General features: G+C 37.7%; 2 protein-coding genes across 2 annotated transcripts in view; both read left to right on the forward strand.

Annotated features, from left to right (window-relative positions):
• LOC131430854 (uncharacterized) overlaps nucleotides 1–12,853 on the forward strand; it is a 38,959-nt gene extending 26,106 nt beyond the window's left edge. Inside the window, exons 2-3 of the mRNA XM_058596085.1 lie at nucleotides 12,193–12,350; nucleotides 12,415–12,853. Coding sequence (XP_058452068.1) covers nucleotides 12,193–12,350; nucleotides 12,415–12,624 — 368 coding nt within the window. The 3' untranslated portion in view covers nucleotides 12,625–12,853. The remainder of the gene's footprint in view (nucleotides 1–12,192; nucleotides 12,351–12,414) is intronic.
• A 144-nt stretch (nucleotides 12,854–12,997) lies between these two features.
• LOC131430855 (uncharacterized) lies at nucleotides 12,998–14,139 on the forward strand. The gene is made up of 3 exons (XM_058596086.1): nucleotides 12,998–13,193; nucleotides 13,277–13,350; nucleotides 13,410–14,139. Exons 1-3 carry the CDS (start codon nucleotides 13,118–13,120, stop codon nucleotides 13,590–13,592), a joined length of 333 nt encoding a protein of 110 aa, XP_058452069.1. The 5' UTR covers nucleotides 12,998–13,117; the 3' UTR covers nucleotides 13,593–14,139.
• The last annotated feature ends 2,378 nt before the right edge of the window (nucleotides 14,140–16,517 follow it).

Below are 16,517 nucleotides of genomic sequence, written 5' to 3' on the forward strand. Positions count from 1 at the left end.
TTCGGTAATACCAGTCTTCGGAGTCTGGTGTCGGAAGTCAAAATCTGCAAAAATGATTCCACTCACTTTTCTCCAAGTTGACTTACCCGATTTTCACAGACATAGATTAAAATTAAAAATCTTGGTATCACAGGGAATCCCTTGATTTGTTACAAATGCTTCTTCTGGTTCCGGAACTATAGGATGGTTTAATTTGTAGATTTGGCTGAGCTATGATGTTTCGGACAACACTGATCGTAAAACATGCTGCCCAGTTCTTAAAGCCAAAGATATGATTAATCAACCAATAAAATTGCTTCAATCTGGATTAGTCAAATTAATAGTTTAAATCACAAAAAAATCTAACAAGTATTAAAACGAGATACGTTTTCGGGAGGTTTCTAATCGAGCTTACTCAAAATTGGCCAAGCGATTTGCATCCAAATCAGTAGTCGTATTGAACATTAACTGATTCCGGTTCCCTAGTTTACACCTTTTTTCTCTATAATCGACCTGATCACGATATCAGTAATTTGGATCTATGATGTATCTTATTATCTAAAGACCAAAACCCCTCTTCGAGCAACCAGACACACCAAATATCAAAAGAAGCCATCAGAACCGGTATGCTCAGTCATGCCAGGGGTCCATTAATGCACAGTGCCATCACAGTTCAAAGTCATTTGCAAAAATGAATCACGATTCTACGATCGAAACTCGAATTCTTTCGTGTATTTCTTGCCACTCATGTCCAAGTAATTATTCGATACAACACGACTTGGTTCTCAGAAAAAATAGCACCCTTATTCATTTAGGAAACATTAGTCCATTCTGTACTCTTCTGCCTAAGCATCATAGGTCAAGCGGTCAGCTCCGTCATATTTATTATAGCCTCGTTTGGGGAGAGGGGAAACTAGCTGAGCGTTACCATTTGGGTTATTCACAACCGGGTAAAATTCCTGTCGAAGTCACACTCGAATACTTGTTCAATTCCCTAAACTTTCAGCAGTCCACTTGATGGTTCATCATAGCTGCCAGTATGAAATTTGCTATCTCATCGAAAAGGATGTTATAAACGAACACAGCCCAAACATTGAGTGCGATTGAGTCCAGTAAACATTTTGTATCTCGTCAATTTGAAAAATGAAACGAAAACGTGTTTGCATGAATCCATTCCAACAAGTTTGGTTTTGATATTAACGATAATCTATCAGGAATCTCTTGTAAATTTATCCGTCTGTTGACATATCCACTAAGTATGTGTGACAAATCGCTGCACGGAAGTTCGCTCAATAAATCAATGTAAAATGATGCAAATGGGGTAAAATGATTATCCTATTACCATTAGGCGAATTTCAATGAGCATGCAAAACAATTCAACAGTGTGCGGCTCATCCGCCATTAAACATCATCGCCTTGATACCGATCCGGCTACTCACAGATCCGTCTTATGACGTTATTCCTTGCCATACGGTCCAGGCTCCAGGCTGCAACTTGTACGTGTATATCTAAAATGCTTTCTTGCCAGGCTGGTACAGATGCTGACGGGACGAGGAAGCAATAAAATAAGATATAATCACATCTAAAATTCATGAAACTCATCAGGTGTACGTCATCGTCAAATGCCTTCCCATTGCGTGTACATTTTCGCCTCTGCTGAAAGGAAGTTAGCGGAAAGACTCGTTATTAGGGCGGAAGGCTCCATGGTGCAGAGACGAACGAGTCATACCGGCATAGTTGATGGAGTTATTCTGAAAGAAGAGGAAGTGATGATTTCATACGCATTTTTGCGGTAAGTTCGAACGATTACAATGGGTTCTTCTGTTCATCGTTCGCTGTCGGGGATTGTATAGTCTCAGATGGGTAATGGGTAAACCTTTGCTAAAGTTTCGGTCGATATCTGGAAACGCTTATTCTTTGTCCAATATTTGCCCAAAGCATAAAACTATGCACTACACTGTCTGCTCAAATTTGCTCTATCGAATTCCGTAAAAGATTTCTGAACAGTTGTTCAAGGTTTTTGTCACCCACTCTTCGAAAGGCACACATTCACTGACGCTCGATAATCCTTCCAACTTCTGACGAAAGTTGTGAAGTGCATTGAAACTGAGAAGTTGGCCGTTCATCAGCGGGACAATTTATCTATCCGTGGAATTTTGTGCTAGCATGAATGCTTTGTTCCAATTTTGTGCAAAAATGCATCCCGTAAATTTACCCCCCATTGTTTAATAGTTGCCTCAACTCATAACTATAATTGTCGTAAGAGATTTATTACATTATTGGATGCTCTGAAATTTCTACTAGCCCTGAGGGCTTTTGTAAAACTTGCAACGCCTCGAACACAATTTAATTCTTCCAATTGAACACAGACCACAGGAGTGGTATTCTTTTCTCTCTGTTCAATCATTTTTTACTGAGCGATTTCTTGCAAGCTCGGCTCACAAAAATTAAAAAATACAACCAGTTCGTTCCTGGTTGGTAGGCTTCACCGGAGACTCGTTGAGTAATTTCATAAATTTTAATTCTTGGATTAATTTCTTGATGCAAATAAATGGAAAAAGTTCTTCAGTCCAGATGCAATGAAGTACACACTAATTTTTTTTTACCGCCAAGTACTCGGTAATCATCTCGGCAGCAGTGTTGGTGACTGCCGATAATTTGACAGAAGCTGCTCGATATTTATCTATATTGTATACAACATTTTCAAACCGGTAGAAGATGCTATAAGAACTCGTGTATCTCAATGCATGAACCGTGAGAGAATTTATCTACATATCTTCGCTCCACTTCATACTCTGAGTATTTAACGGCCCTTAAAAATATTTACAGTCTGATAATGATCGGTGCTGTGTGGAATTTACCAAGAGAGAATCGCAAGTTGACAATTATCGCAGAAAATCGAATCGATGATTCGACTTGATGATTCTCATACTAGGTTGCAATATTTCAAAACCCTTGTGTGGAGCATTCACATACATTTTCATATACACAACTTATACAAAGTTTATATGCACATAGTTAGAATAAGCGGCAATAGTAAAATGATTCTATCGCAATTATCAACTGCCTGTATAGAATCGGATCGCGAAACGAGAATGAGCGACCGTTTGTTGCTTCAGAAAGAATCCCCACAGCAGCGTGCTAACCTTTGATTCTCAGACAGGTCACCGAAAGAAATTCGCTCTCGCACTGATGTCCATTCTATGTTAAATGAACCATGCCGGTTTTTTGTTGCTGCGATGATATCCGTCTCTCTTTGATGGCACTGGTTGAATCGTGTGAAGAGTTGCGTTCTTTGATACGATAAAAGCCATCCTTGCTCGGCAGAAGATAAAATTGCGGTGTCTCGGCAAGTTCAAATTTGAAGTACGTCAGTTATTACCGAAACTATCAACAAAAAGTTTACTCTCTGTTCTGGTCGGGATCCTTTACTGGATATTCGGTGAAATTCATGAAATACATAGCCTTCATCAATTGAAAGTAAACAGAAAATTCACTTTTTTTTATTGTAAACATTGAATTGGGGATCAACGTATGAACATACAAAAACTATACATTAAATTACTTATGTTTCGGGGACGCACAATTGTAAAATATGTTATATGTTGGTTGACATGTCGTTGAAGTTCTTCGACATATCCTATAATGACTTCCCGATAGTGAAAGCAGGATCCGACAGAACCTTTCTATGAATAATCAACAATAATTTGTATAAATCGTAAATTCTCTCGTCTTCCTTTTGGACTGATTCCATTTTTTCTAATGACCACCGAAATATTCCGTCAGAAAATAACAGCGTAATGCCAAGCGGAAATGTAAAAAATAAACGAAAATTGTCTATCCGAATTTCGGCAAAAGCTCACGCATATTTCGAAATATCGGCAAACGCATTCGCCGATTTCGGGATAATTGTGAATCACCGATGAGATAGCGTAAGATTTTGATAATTATTGCAAAAACAAAAACACGCCACTACCGAAAAATCAGTAAATCTACTAAGCGAATCTCGGAAAACATAATATTGATTACTGAGCAATCAGCAAAATTGTGTGTTGCCGATCTGTCTCGGCATTCTGCTTTACTCTCCCACTTAGAAAAAAACGTTCAACGGTGGTCCTTCATTGGTCCAATACGTTGGATCATTGGTCCAATGAAAGTTCAATCAATCGTTCAACGGGAGGCCAACACGCCGATTTTGAAACAGACCGTTGAACCGAATGCCATTTTTTTCGTTCAACAAACCCGGCAGACAGAGGTCCATTGTTGAGCCATTTTTAACATGAGGAGTTGGTGCCCAGTTGGACTAGTTTTACTGCAGAATTTCTGAAGTTTTTTCCACTTATTTGTTTAAACTAACAATACATACCTGCACAAAACTTCTACTTCACGTAGAATAACAACACATTTTCTTTCTATGTAAAGGTAACACTTAATTTTCACACTATTTTTGCAAAAGAAAAAACAACAACAAACCGTTCCAGCAAATTGAACGAATATTTCGTGCAATATGTCGTTCAACAAGCGCTCAAAAACCAACAACATTGAACGACCTGCTGAGAGGGCTGTTATACCGGGAATTCGGTAACAACCTATGACCTTCCGTTTGATAAGTCTTGAAGTATTTCCGGTACTCCCGAAACCGGGAATCTGAGACCGGTACATCCGATGTTAGTTCGTTTGTACATCAACTAATATAACCTACTGTTTCAAGGCAAATTTGAAAAATCGTTCTAGTTTGAAATTCCAAACATACTTCACTCCGTGATTCTGGAACTGGAAGTCAGATCCGGATAAAACTCAATAAACACCGATGATACCAATTGTGGAAATTCTGTCATCCATCTCTGTGATCAAATTTTCTGGCCATCAATCAACCAGAACTGCATAATAGAAAAATTATACGGATAGTTCAAATAATTTTGAGTGATTTTTCAGCATCTGTCATTGAAATTGAATAGTTTCTACTTTAAGCCTGTAATTCCGTGACGGGAAGCCGTATCTGGATAAAATTCTACTATGTCCTACAGAGTTCCATAATCGAACGAATATAGAAGATTTTTTTCATTTTTTGGCACTTATTCTCTGTGATTCTGGAACCGGAAGTTGGATCCAGTTAAAATTCAAAAGCGTTCTATGGGACCATAAATTATCTCCGAGAAAATCAAGTGCACATACATTTTGTGATCTCGACGAAATGATCCGAATGGTATATGGTATAACACTCGGCCCCTTGGCCATCGGCTAAAAAGTCAATTTTCTCAGTGATTGCATAAGCTTTCTATATTAGAAAGAATAGCAACCAGGCCCGTACCCAGGATTTCGTTTCGGGAGGGGCCCAAAAATAAAAAAATAATAATGTTACTGAAGATTGCTTATGTACTTAATTTTCGTAGTGCCTTTTACGGGTTTTTTTAGGAAACACTTTAAACTCTTCCACTGGAACTGTTGTTGTATTACATTTCTCTTCGTTTAATGTCTTGTTATTTCTGTAGCACATGTCTGAGATCTTCTAAATAATAATATATCTGTTTTTGATTTCGGGAGGGGCCAGGGCTCCTTGGGCCCCTCCTCTGGGTACGTGACTGATAACAACATAAGGAAAAAATATACACTAAAGAAAAAGTTCAATGTTTCTTCAATAATTAGAATATTATTCGAAAAAAAATAAAAGAAATCGTGCCCAGGGTTGCGAACGGACAGTCAAAGCGCCCAAATGGCAGCAGTCGCCAACTGTACTTCGCCGTGACTGTAACAAAGAAAAATGTCATAGGTCTCATGACATTTTCTCTCGTGAATGTCGCCGTATACTCGCATCGGTAGCTGTTCTACTATCTACACTCTGAGAATGGCTAGCCACAATAAACAGTAGTTTCTTCCAAATTCAACAACTTTCGAGAGACAGTCGCCAACAAGGCTCAACTTTTAAATTCGTTTTATATCGATTCTCATGAGGTGCAGGGGAACATGCTCATGAAAGTCTTGCTCTCCAATGCAGACGGTTTTTTTTCTATATCCTATTCGTGTTTTGTTTCTTTGCACTCCCGTTGTAAGGAAGCGTTTTAGTGAAAAATACAAAGTAAATAATTACTTTGACTTCCAGAATTTGGTTGATGAATTTGTTTTGCCAGTTCGGGTGATTTTGTTTTATTTACTGGTTGATGTTTTATTCACTGGTTGATTTACTCCAATGCACTTTTTAGAATAAAACAACTAAACACCGTTTAACATGAACTAGAATTGTAAATGTAACAGGAGCGCAAGATTTATTGTCTCTGCGGTAATATTTCTTATCTTGCGTCATACCAGAAAGTTAAAAGCTACGCTTCTGCTACTTCGTGTATAAAATTGAAGAAAATAGTTGTACTATTTTTGAATATTAATATTTTTCGAGGCGAAAGCAAATATTTTCATCTTAGCTTTCGAGTCAATTGTTCAAACAGTTGGGACAGCAGATCTCAGTTTAACTAAAGGTTTCAGTGTATAAGATGAATAGAGAAGCTGAGATGAGAGGGGCTACCGTTACTCTGGTTATTAAAACCAACTTTTCTCTTAAATTTGATCTGTATCTTCCTAAAAACAAATAAGCTCATAAAAGTTTGCTCATAGTCAATTTTCTTCTATAATTAGCTGTTCCTGGGAAAATATTTATTAGATTTTATTTAAAACACTTAAGACTTGAAACGGCACTATTTAACGAAAATCATAGTTCTCGAATTTCATGTCTAAATATATAGAGAATAATTCTTTCTAGAAGAAAATTTACTATATGCGAATTTACTGCTCGTACACTGTAAAATCATATTGTGGTATTTAAATGATTATTCTTCATTAAAGAACTTGTTCGGCTAAGTTTTTTTTCAGGTAATTTTGTAATATTAAAAAACATGAAACTTTCTGTGTAACATTTTTTCTGCACATCTATTTTTTTACTTTACACATTCGAAACCTGAAGTCGGATTGTGAGGAAGTTTCATAGCAAGTTGTAAGACTACACAGAAAGAAAAAATGAAATTTACATGACATGTTAATTAATAGTAACATGCAATAGTCATTGTTACTATTGACTAACATGGCCACTGATATAAAATAATCTAATGTGTTAATAATGACGGATGTTCGCTTATTGTTATTGTTATTGCATAAGTTACTTGGGATTTTAATGAAATTAAAATCAACTAGTCAACTTGATGGAATTACATCAATCAATCCCAATGCACCCTTTTTTTATTTATATATTTCTGGTTTAACAAACCAGTTGCCGTATGTTCGAGCCCCGGCCTAGAAGGATTCATAGCGTCAGTAGGATCGTTGCACCAGCCATGCAATGGTTCTGTACACTATGAGTCGGCTGATTTATGTGATCGGGTTCAAAATTAATCTGAGTTCATTCTATGCTATATCTCTTTTCCAGCATCCGCTTGATAAAGTTTTTCAATTTTTTTTAATAAATTTGCATATACATTAAATTACTTATGTTTCGGGGACGCACAATTGTAAAATATGTTATATGTTGGTTGACATGTCGTTGAAGTTCTTCGACATATCCTATAATGACTTCCCGATAGTGAAAGCAGGATCCGACAGAACCTTTCTATGAATAATCAACAATAATTTGTATAAATCGTAAATTCTCTCGTCTTCCTTTTGGACTGATTCCATTTTTTCTAATGACCACCGAAATATTCCGTCAGAAAATAACAGCGTAATGCCAAGCGGAAATGTAAAAAATAAACGAAAATTGTCTATCCGAATTTCGGCAAAAGCTCACGCATATTTCGAAATATCGGCAAACGCATTCGCCGATTTCGGGATAATTGTGAATCACCGATGAGATAGCGTAAGATTTTGATAATTATTGCAAAAACAAAAACACGCCACTACCGAAAAATCAGTAAATCTACTAAGCGAATCTCGGAAAACATAATATTGATTACTGAGCAATCAGCAAAATTGTGTGTTGCCGATCTGTCTCGGCATTCTGCTTTACTCTCCCACTTAGAAAAAAACGTTCAACGGTGGTCCTTCATTGGTCCAATACGTTGGATCATTGGTCCAATGAAAGTTCAATCAATCGTTCAACGGGAGGCCAACACGCCGATTTTGAAACAGACCGTTGAACCGAATGCCATTTTTTTCGTTCAACAAACCCGGCAGACAGAGGTCCATTGTTGAGCCATTTTTAACATGAGGAGTTGGTGCCCAGTTGGACTAGTTTTACTGCAGAATTTCTGAAGTTTTTTCCACTTATTTGTTTAAACTAACAATACATACCTGCACAAAACTTCTACTTCACGTAGAATAACAACACATTTTCTTTCTATGTAAAGGTAACACTTAATTTTCACACTATTTTTGCAAAAGAAAAAACAACAACAAACCGTTCCAGCAAATTGAACGAATATTTCGTGCAATATGTCGTTCAACAAGCGCTCAAAAACCAACAACATTGAACGACCTGCTGAGAGGGCTGTTATACCGGGAATTCGGTAACAACCTATGACCTTCCGTTTGATAAGTCTTGAAGTATTTCCGGTACTCCCGAAACCGGGAATCTGAGACCGGTACATCCGATGTTAGTTCGTTTGTACATCAACTAATATAACCTACTGTTTCAAGGCAAATTTGAAAAATCGTTCTAGTTTGAAATTCCAAACATACTTCACTCCGTGATTCTGGAACTGGAAGTCAGATCCGGATAAAACTCAATAAACACCGATGATACCAATTGTGGAAATTCTGTCATCCATCTCTGTGATCAAATTTTCTGGCCATCAATCAACCAGAACTGCATAATAGAAAAATTATACGGATAGTTCAAATAATTTTGAGTGATTTTTCAGCATCTGTCATTGAAATTGAATAGTTTCTACTTTAAGCCTGTAATTCCGTGACGGGAAGCCGTATCTGGATAAAATTCTACTATGTCCTACAGAGTTCCATAATCGAACGAATATAGAAGATTTTTTTCATTTTTTGGCACTTATTCTCTGTGATTCTGGAACCGGAAGTTGGATCCAGTTAAAATTCAAAAGCGTTCTATGGGACCATAAATTATCTCCGAGAAAATCAAGTGCACATACATTTTGTGATCTCGACGAAATGATCCGAATGGTATATGGTATAACACTCGGCCCCTTGGCCATCGGCTAAAAAGTCAATTTTCTCAGTGATTGCATAAGCTTTCTATATTAGAAAGAATAGCAACCAGGCCCGTACCCAGGATTTCGTTTCGGGAGGGGCCCAAAAATAAAAAAATAATAATGTTACTGAAGATTGCTTATGTACTTAATTTTCGTAGTGCCTTTTACGGGTGTTTTTAGGAAACACTTTAAACTCTTCCACTGGAACTGTTGTTGTATTACATTTCTCTTCGTTTAATGTCTTGTTATTTCTGTAGCACATGTCTGAGACCTTCTAAATAATAATATATCTGTTTTTGATTTCGGGAGGGGCCAGGGCTCCTTGGGCCCCTCCTCTGGGTACGTGACTGATAACAACATAAGGAAAAAATATACACTAAAGAAAAAGTTCAATGTTTCTTCAATAATTAGAATATTATTCGAAAAAAAATAAAAGAAATCGTGCCCAGGGTTGCGAACGGACAGTCAAAGCGCCCAAATGGCAGCAGTCGCCAACTGTACTTCGCCGTGACTGTAACAAAGAAAAATGTCATAGGTCTCATGACATTTTCTCTCGTGAATGTCGCCGTATACTCGCATCGGTAGCTGTTCTACTATCTACACTCTGAGAATGGCTAGCCACAATAAACAGTAGTTTCTTCCAAATTCAACAACTTTCGAGAGACAGTCGCCAACAAGGCTCAACTTTTAAATTCGTTTTATATCGATTCTCATGAGGTGCAGGGGAACATGCTCATGAAAGTCTTGCTCTCCAATGCAGACGGTTTTTTTTCTATATCCTATTCGTGTTTTGTTTCTTTGCACTCCCGTTGTAAGGAAGCGTTTTAGTGAAAAATACAAAGTAAATAATTACTTTGACTTCCAGAATTTGGTTGATGAATTTGTTTTGCCAGTTCGGGTGATTTTGTTTTATTTACTGGTTGATGTTTTATTCACTGGTTGATTTACTCCAATGCACTTTTTAGAATAAAACAACTAAACACCGTTTAACATGAACTAGAATTGTAAATGTAACAGGAGCGCAAGATTTATTGTCTCTGCGGTAATATTTCTTATCTTGCGTCATACCAGAAAGTTAAAAGCTACGCTTCTGCTACTTCGTGTATAAAATTGAAGAAAATAGTTGTACTATTTTTGAATATTAATATTTTTCGAGGCGAAAGCAAATATTTTCATCTTAGCTTTCGAGTCAATTGTTCAAACAGTTGGGACAGCAGATCTCAGTTTAACTAAAGGTTTCAGTGTATAAGATGAATAGAGAAGCTGAGATGAGAGGGGCTACCGTTACTCTGGTTATTAAAACCAACTTTTCTCTTAAATTTGATCTGTATCTTCCTAAAAACAAATAAGCTCATAAAAGTTTGCTCATAGTCAATTTTCTTCTATAATTAGCTGTTCCTGGGAAAATATTTATTAGATTTTATTTAAAACACTTAAGACTTGAAACGGCACTATTTAACGAAAATCATAGTTCTCGAATTTCATGTCTAAATATATAGAGAATAATTCTTTCTAGAAGAAAATTTACTATATGCGAATTTACTGCTCGTACACTGTAAAATCATATTGTGGTATTTAAATGATTATTCTTCATTAAAGAACTTGTTCGGCTAAGTTTTTTTTCAGGTAATTTTGTAATATTAAAAAACATGAAACTTTCTGTGTAACATTTTTTCTGCACATCTATTTTTTTACTTTACACATTCGAAACCTGAAGTCGGATTGTGAGGAAGTTTCATAGCAAGTTGTAAGACTACACAGAAAGAAAAAATGAAATTTACATGACATGTTAATTAATAGTAACATGCAATAGTCATTGTTACTATTGACTAACATGGCCACTGATATAAAATAATCTAATGTGTTAATAATGACGGATGTTCGCTTATTGTTATTGTTATTGCATAAGTTACTTGGGATTTTAATGAAATTAAAATCAACTAGTCAACTTGATGGAATTACATCAATCAATCCCAATGCACCCTTTTTTTATTTATATATTTCTGGTTTAACAAACCAGTTGCCGTATGTTCGAGCCCCGGCCTAGAAGGATTCATAGCGTCAGTAGGATCGTTGCACCAGCCATGCAATGGTTCTGTACACTATGAGTCGGCTGATTTATGTGATCGGGTTCAAAATTAATCTGAGTTCATTCTATGCTATATCTCTTTTCCAGCATCCGCTTGATAAAGTTTTTCAATTTTTTTTAATAAATTTGCAAAGTATTCCCAATCATCAGTGATAGTGTATAAGGGCAAGGTGTACAAAAATATGCCAACCGATCACAAATCGAGGTTTACCGTTTCTCAGACATCCATTTCATTGTACATTGAGAGCATTTGCATCTGCATGAAATTCATCACCAAATTTTCTTCATCGCATGTTTCATTGTTTGAAATGCATCACCACTAGTTCTTCAATTTTTCAAAGCACGTGTAGCACCACCGTTCTTCCCCGAGCACATCCGCATGCCAGCACCTGTACATAAACTTTGCATGGCCTGGAATGAAGTTTTAGCACCAAACTGATGGTACGGTCATAGATAAAGCACAGAGTCGTTGCACGTAGAAATGTATTTTTGTTCAAATCTATTATACTTTTGCAGTCGCTGCCCCCCGGTACCAGGTCTTAGAACACCGTGATGGTTACATTCCAGTGTACATTCGGTACGGTGATGAACCACTGTCCGATATCAATCCGGCTCTTGCTGCTGCCTTTCACGAGCCGGTGACAAGAGTGAGTCGCGCGAAGCTGGCACAGGTTTGTTCTGGCGTAAATCCGAATCGTATTCATTGGGTAATAATTTGTACTCCACAGAAATTGCACGCAGATGAGTCTCCCGTGAATAATTCTCCGGTTCCAGCGAAACCAAGTGCACTTGTCTAACGTTTGGTAACGGGAGCCACCCGCAAATCAGTTACCCGAAACGATGCTACTATTATTTCGATACATTATTTTGTAATGAACAAGAGACTTTAATAAAGCCATACCAGAGTCGTATTACTTCGCACCATTTTCCAATTGCATTTAAGCATCCGTATGCTATGTTCTATTCCTGCATTTATAATTCCAGATACTAAACCATTGAAATATCAGAGCCTGCCGAAAAAGGATGGCCATGTCCCTGTGTATATTCGCGTCGGAAACACTCCGTTGGAACAAATCAACCGTGACCTGGCAGCTGCCTTCCAGGAGAGCAATGCACGTAGCATTCGAGGCACCGTAATACAGGTAGTCAAAATATTCAAAGTAACTTCAGGTTTCTTGATAACAAACTTATATTTTTCAATTCCAGCAACTCAATCGGAACGCTCGTTTCTCCTCTGAATCCCTCAGTGCTTCCAGCGAAGAGGCCGCTAACGTGATCGTGAAGCACCTGGATCCAAGCTATAGGAGTATCAGTGATTCCCTGTCCGACGAGTCTAACTCTTCCGAATTTTTTCTACACAAAATACTAGCAATTAAACCAACCAAACCGGTTGTAGTTTCTAACAACGCAATTTAGAAAGCTCCAATAGAGCCCAATAGTTCGTCACACTTTGCCATTGAAGAACATTTTTACAATTATGCTGCCAACTGCGTACAAGCAGTGCACCGTACATTCATCTTCATCGAGTAATATTTAGTATTCATTATCAGTTCTTAGATTGGGTTGCAAATACGAAGACGTAATATTCTACCTGATAAGAAAGGCTAGCTGAACTATTTTAGTGAATAAAAATACAACATAGAAATGTGTTGATTCATTTGGCATTGATGACCTGACATGCACGAGATGGTGGGGTTTGGATTTTAATTCTAGTTAATTCTTTCCATCGTTATCATATTCAGATTGGTTAATTTGCGAGGAATAATAACTCGATGCAAATTATTATTCATAAATCTCGGTACGATCACCACAATGAATCGCTTATAAATCCAAAGGAACTACGGATCACTACCTCAGTTCTCAAATAGTTGTTTGTCAATCGTTTACTAGCTCAGATCGTTCCGTTAGAATGAAAATCTCTACAAGGTTTCTTCCTACGACACTGCTAGCAGCGCTGCTATTTCTCATTCCACTTGCAACAGTAGGTGAGTTTCCATAAATGAATGAGTATTTCCTTTTCGTCACCGAGAAAATATTTTTTCTATTATCTTTTGCCGCTCAACTGAAGAATGCGTCCCGCTTGCGGACATTCGCGTCTCCGATGACACGCTAGTTCAACCTAACAAGCGCGAGCTGATTCAAGTAAGAATAAATTGCGAGCTGTGAAATATTTCATTGGGATAACTAAATTTTTCCCATAGCTCTTCCAGGAGGATGCCAACCGGTTTTCCTCCAGTCTCAGTGACGACCTAAGCTCGGAGGAACTCACAAGGAATGTACTGCGTGATCTAAGCCAGAGTACGACCATGAGCCCGGAGCATATCCAACTGGTGCGGAGAATTGTTCAAAAATATAAACAATTAACCAATCCAACCAACTATTAACCAGTTCAATGTTATATCATATAAACGAAACAAAGGAATTCTACTTCGTCGGTTTTCAATTTGCCACTTCATCATCATCGAGTCAAAAGTTAGAGAAAAAAATACACAAAATCAGTATATTGCATATTCTAAACAAAAATTGAAAACAACAATTGAATATATTGCGCTATTTTAAGGGAGCTTGATTGAGCTAATTCGTGTTAGGGTAACAGAGGTATTTTGGCCCACTTTAGGATTGATTTTATTTTGGCCCACTTTATAAAAATATCCACAAAATATTGTAATATCTTTAAAAACCCCTTCCGCAATAGGTAATTTAATGTGATTAGCTTCAAATTGATGCAAAATGAGTTACTCAACATCGATAAAATCCGATGAAATCGATAAAGTTTGTTAGGTGGGCCAAAATATATGAAGTGGCCAAAATACCTCTGTTACCCTACTTATTGAATAATTTGGCACCTGTGACTATTGACACACCGCGCTATATTCAACATCGACATTTTATGTATAAAAAAAATCAATAAACACTTCTTAGGATAGATTACCTTCTAGTGTTTGCCCTTTATCTTGTGCGATAGCCGAAGAACGATTTCTTCACTCCTTGCATCCTTTATTCATTTCGCTTTTGTTGTTTTAGTTATGTTTGGAAACGTGTTCACCCTGTGTCTCTTAATGGTTATAATGCAGCCAACGACTTTCGGTTCCAAAATTACAAAGTGATAAGTGAAAACAATTATGAAGTGTTTTTGTCTTATTCGGAACTGACTTCCGGTGTCGAAGTTACAAGGTGATGGAAGTTTAAAAGTTGAAGTAACACATCACTCACCAAGTTGTGTGACTAACTAAGAAAAACATTGTTTTGCCAAAAATCGATTCTGTCCATTAAAATAATCTCCTTTAACAGCAATACAACCATTTCAACGCTTCTCTAACTTCGCGATTCCGTGCTTGTAGAAAGATTTATATTTAGCCTCAAAATTGGCTTCACATTCTACAATTGCTTCTTCAATTGAGTTGAATTTCTTACCGGAGCGCTATGTTTTTAGGTCAGTGAATAGCAAGTAATTATTGAGGGCTAGATCTGGACAATACGGTGGTTAAAGAAGCTATGCAATCCGTGCAATTTAACCATGACTTGTCAATCGGTATATTGTCTTGATAAAGTATTGTCCGTCGCTAGCGACAACTTTCCCCCATCTTTCCGGAAATTTTCGGATCCCGGCTCGAAAAAAGGAGTCCTTTTTTGACGCTATCCATGAGACAATCCATTTTTCCAACTCTTCAAGGATTGAAAATGTTGATCTGCCAGGCCGTGTGCCATCGAACGGAATAGGTGGAAGTCAGAAGGGGCGACATCTGGGGTATACGGCGGGTGGGGCAAGACTTTCCATTTCAGCGTTTCCAGGTACTTTTTGACCACTTTTGCGACGTGAGGCCGAGCATTGTCGTGTTGGAGGTTGACTTTGCCATGTCGCTCTTGATACTGTGGCCGCTTTTCTTTTAACGCGCGACTAAGGCGCATCAGTTGCGTTTGGTAGCGATCTCCTATTATGGTTTCACCCGGTTTTAAGAGCTTGTATTTTAACCAGCCTCAGCCGGTACAGCCACCTATCGGAAAACGGCGGAAGCAAAGTTGTACACCTGATAGTTTTTTTCTTCTTCGACATATGAGGTCATTTTATTCTATGTTTTTGCATTCAAACGATTTAAAAATGTAGTATTCGTTTTTTTCTCCTTTCTCAAGATAATCGAAAAAGACTTTGGCATGTGTATCCCAAAATACTAAGAGAGAATTCATGGAAGAGAAAACAGTCTAACATAAAATAAAATTTAAATTGGAACTTCAATGGACTTATTAAAATGATAAAAAAGTTTCATGTAAGGAAGGTCACGACAAATAAGAATGTCGCGAACTGGGACATTGGATAGTCTACCTTGGGTACGCAAGGAATTTATTAGTTGAGATCTGACATCACGATACTCCACGCATGTCCAAACGACATGATCAATCTCGCGATAACCTTCGCCACAAGCACAATGATTAGTCTCGGAAAGTCCAATTCGAAGGAGATGTGCATCTAACGTGTAGTGATTGGACATGAGTCTGGACATCACACGAATGAAGTCCCTACTCACATCCAGTCCCCTGAACCATGCGTTTGTCGATATTTTCTCGCGATAACCTTCGCCATCATTTTGTCGATGATCAATCTCGCGATAACCTTCGCCACAAGCACAATGATTAGTCTCGGAAAGTCCAATTCGAAGGAGATGTGCATCTAACGTGTAGTGATTGGACATGAGTCTGGACATCACACGAATGAAGTCCCTACTCACATCCAGTCCCCTGAACCATGCGTTTGTCGATATTTTAGGAATAATTGAGTGCATCCACCGACCCAGATCATCTTTATCCCAAGAAGCTTGCCAGCTGACAAGTGTTCTTTGGCGAGACGTGCTATAGAAATCGTTGAAAGCAATCGGTCTCTCATAAATTTCACCCTCAATAGCACCACGTTTGGCTAAAACATCGACTCTTTCATTGCTTGGAATGGAGGAATGAGCCGGGACCCAAACTATTGTGATTTGATAATTATTATTCAATATGACGTTCAGGCACTGTTTTATTTTGCCCAAGAAAAAAGGTTCATTTTTGCCAGCAGCGTTTGAGCGAATGGCTTCAATTGCACTCAGACTATCTGTGAAAAGAAAATAATGGTTTGGAGAACGTGACGATTACACTCAAACTGTAATAAACTGCTGCTAGCTCTACTATATAAACAGATGCAGGTTCTTGAAGCCTAAATGAAGCCGAAACATTATTGTTGAATATATCAAACCCAGTACCCTGTTAAATTCGTGATCCGTCCGTGTAAAATATTTTCTCAGAGTCAATATGCCTGAGCTTACTTGTAAATATTT

The sequence above is a fragment of the Malaya genurostris genome, chromosome 2, assembly GCF_030247185.1.
Source record: "Malaya genurostris strain Urasoe2022 chromosome 2, Malgen_1.1, whole genome shotgun sequence".
Classification (NCBI taxonomy): domain Eukaryota; kingdom Metazoa; phylum Arthropoda; class Insecta; order Diptera; family Culicidae; genus Malaya; species Malaya genurostris.

Bases quoted from the DNA above. Each gene is read 5' to 3' on its own strand.
- LOC131430855 (XM_058596086.1), top strand. From the start codon at position 13,118: ATGAAAATCTCTACAAGGTTTCTTCCTACGACACTGCTAGCAGCGCTG. The intron at 13,194-13,276 runs GTGAGTTTCCAT...GCTCAACTGAAG, and splicing joins CATTCCACTTGCAACAGTAG to AATGCGTCCCGCTTGCGGAC. The intron at 13,351-13,409 runs GTAAGAATAAAT...TTTTTCCCATAG, and splicing joins ACAAGCGCGAGCTGATTCAA to CTCTTCCAGGAGGATGCCAA.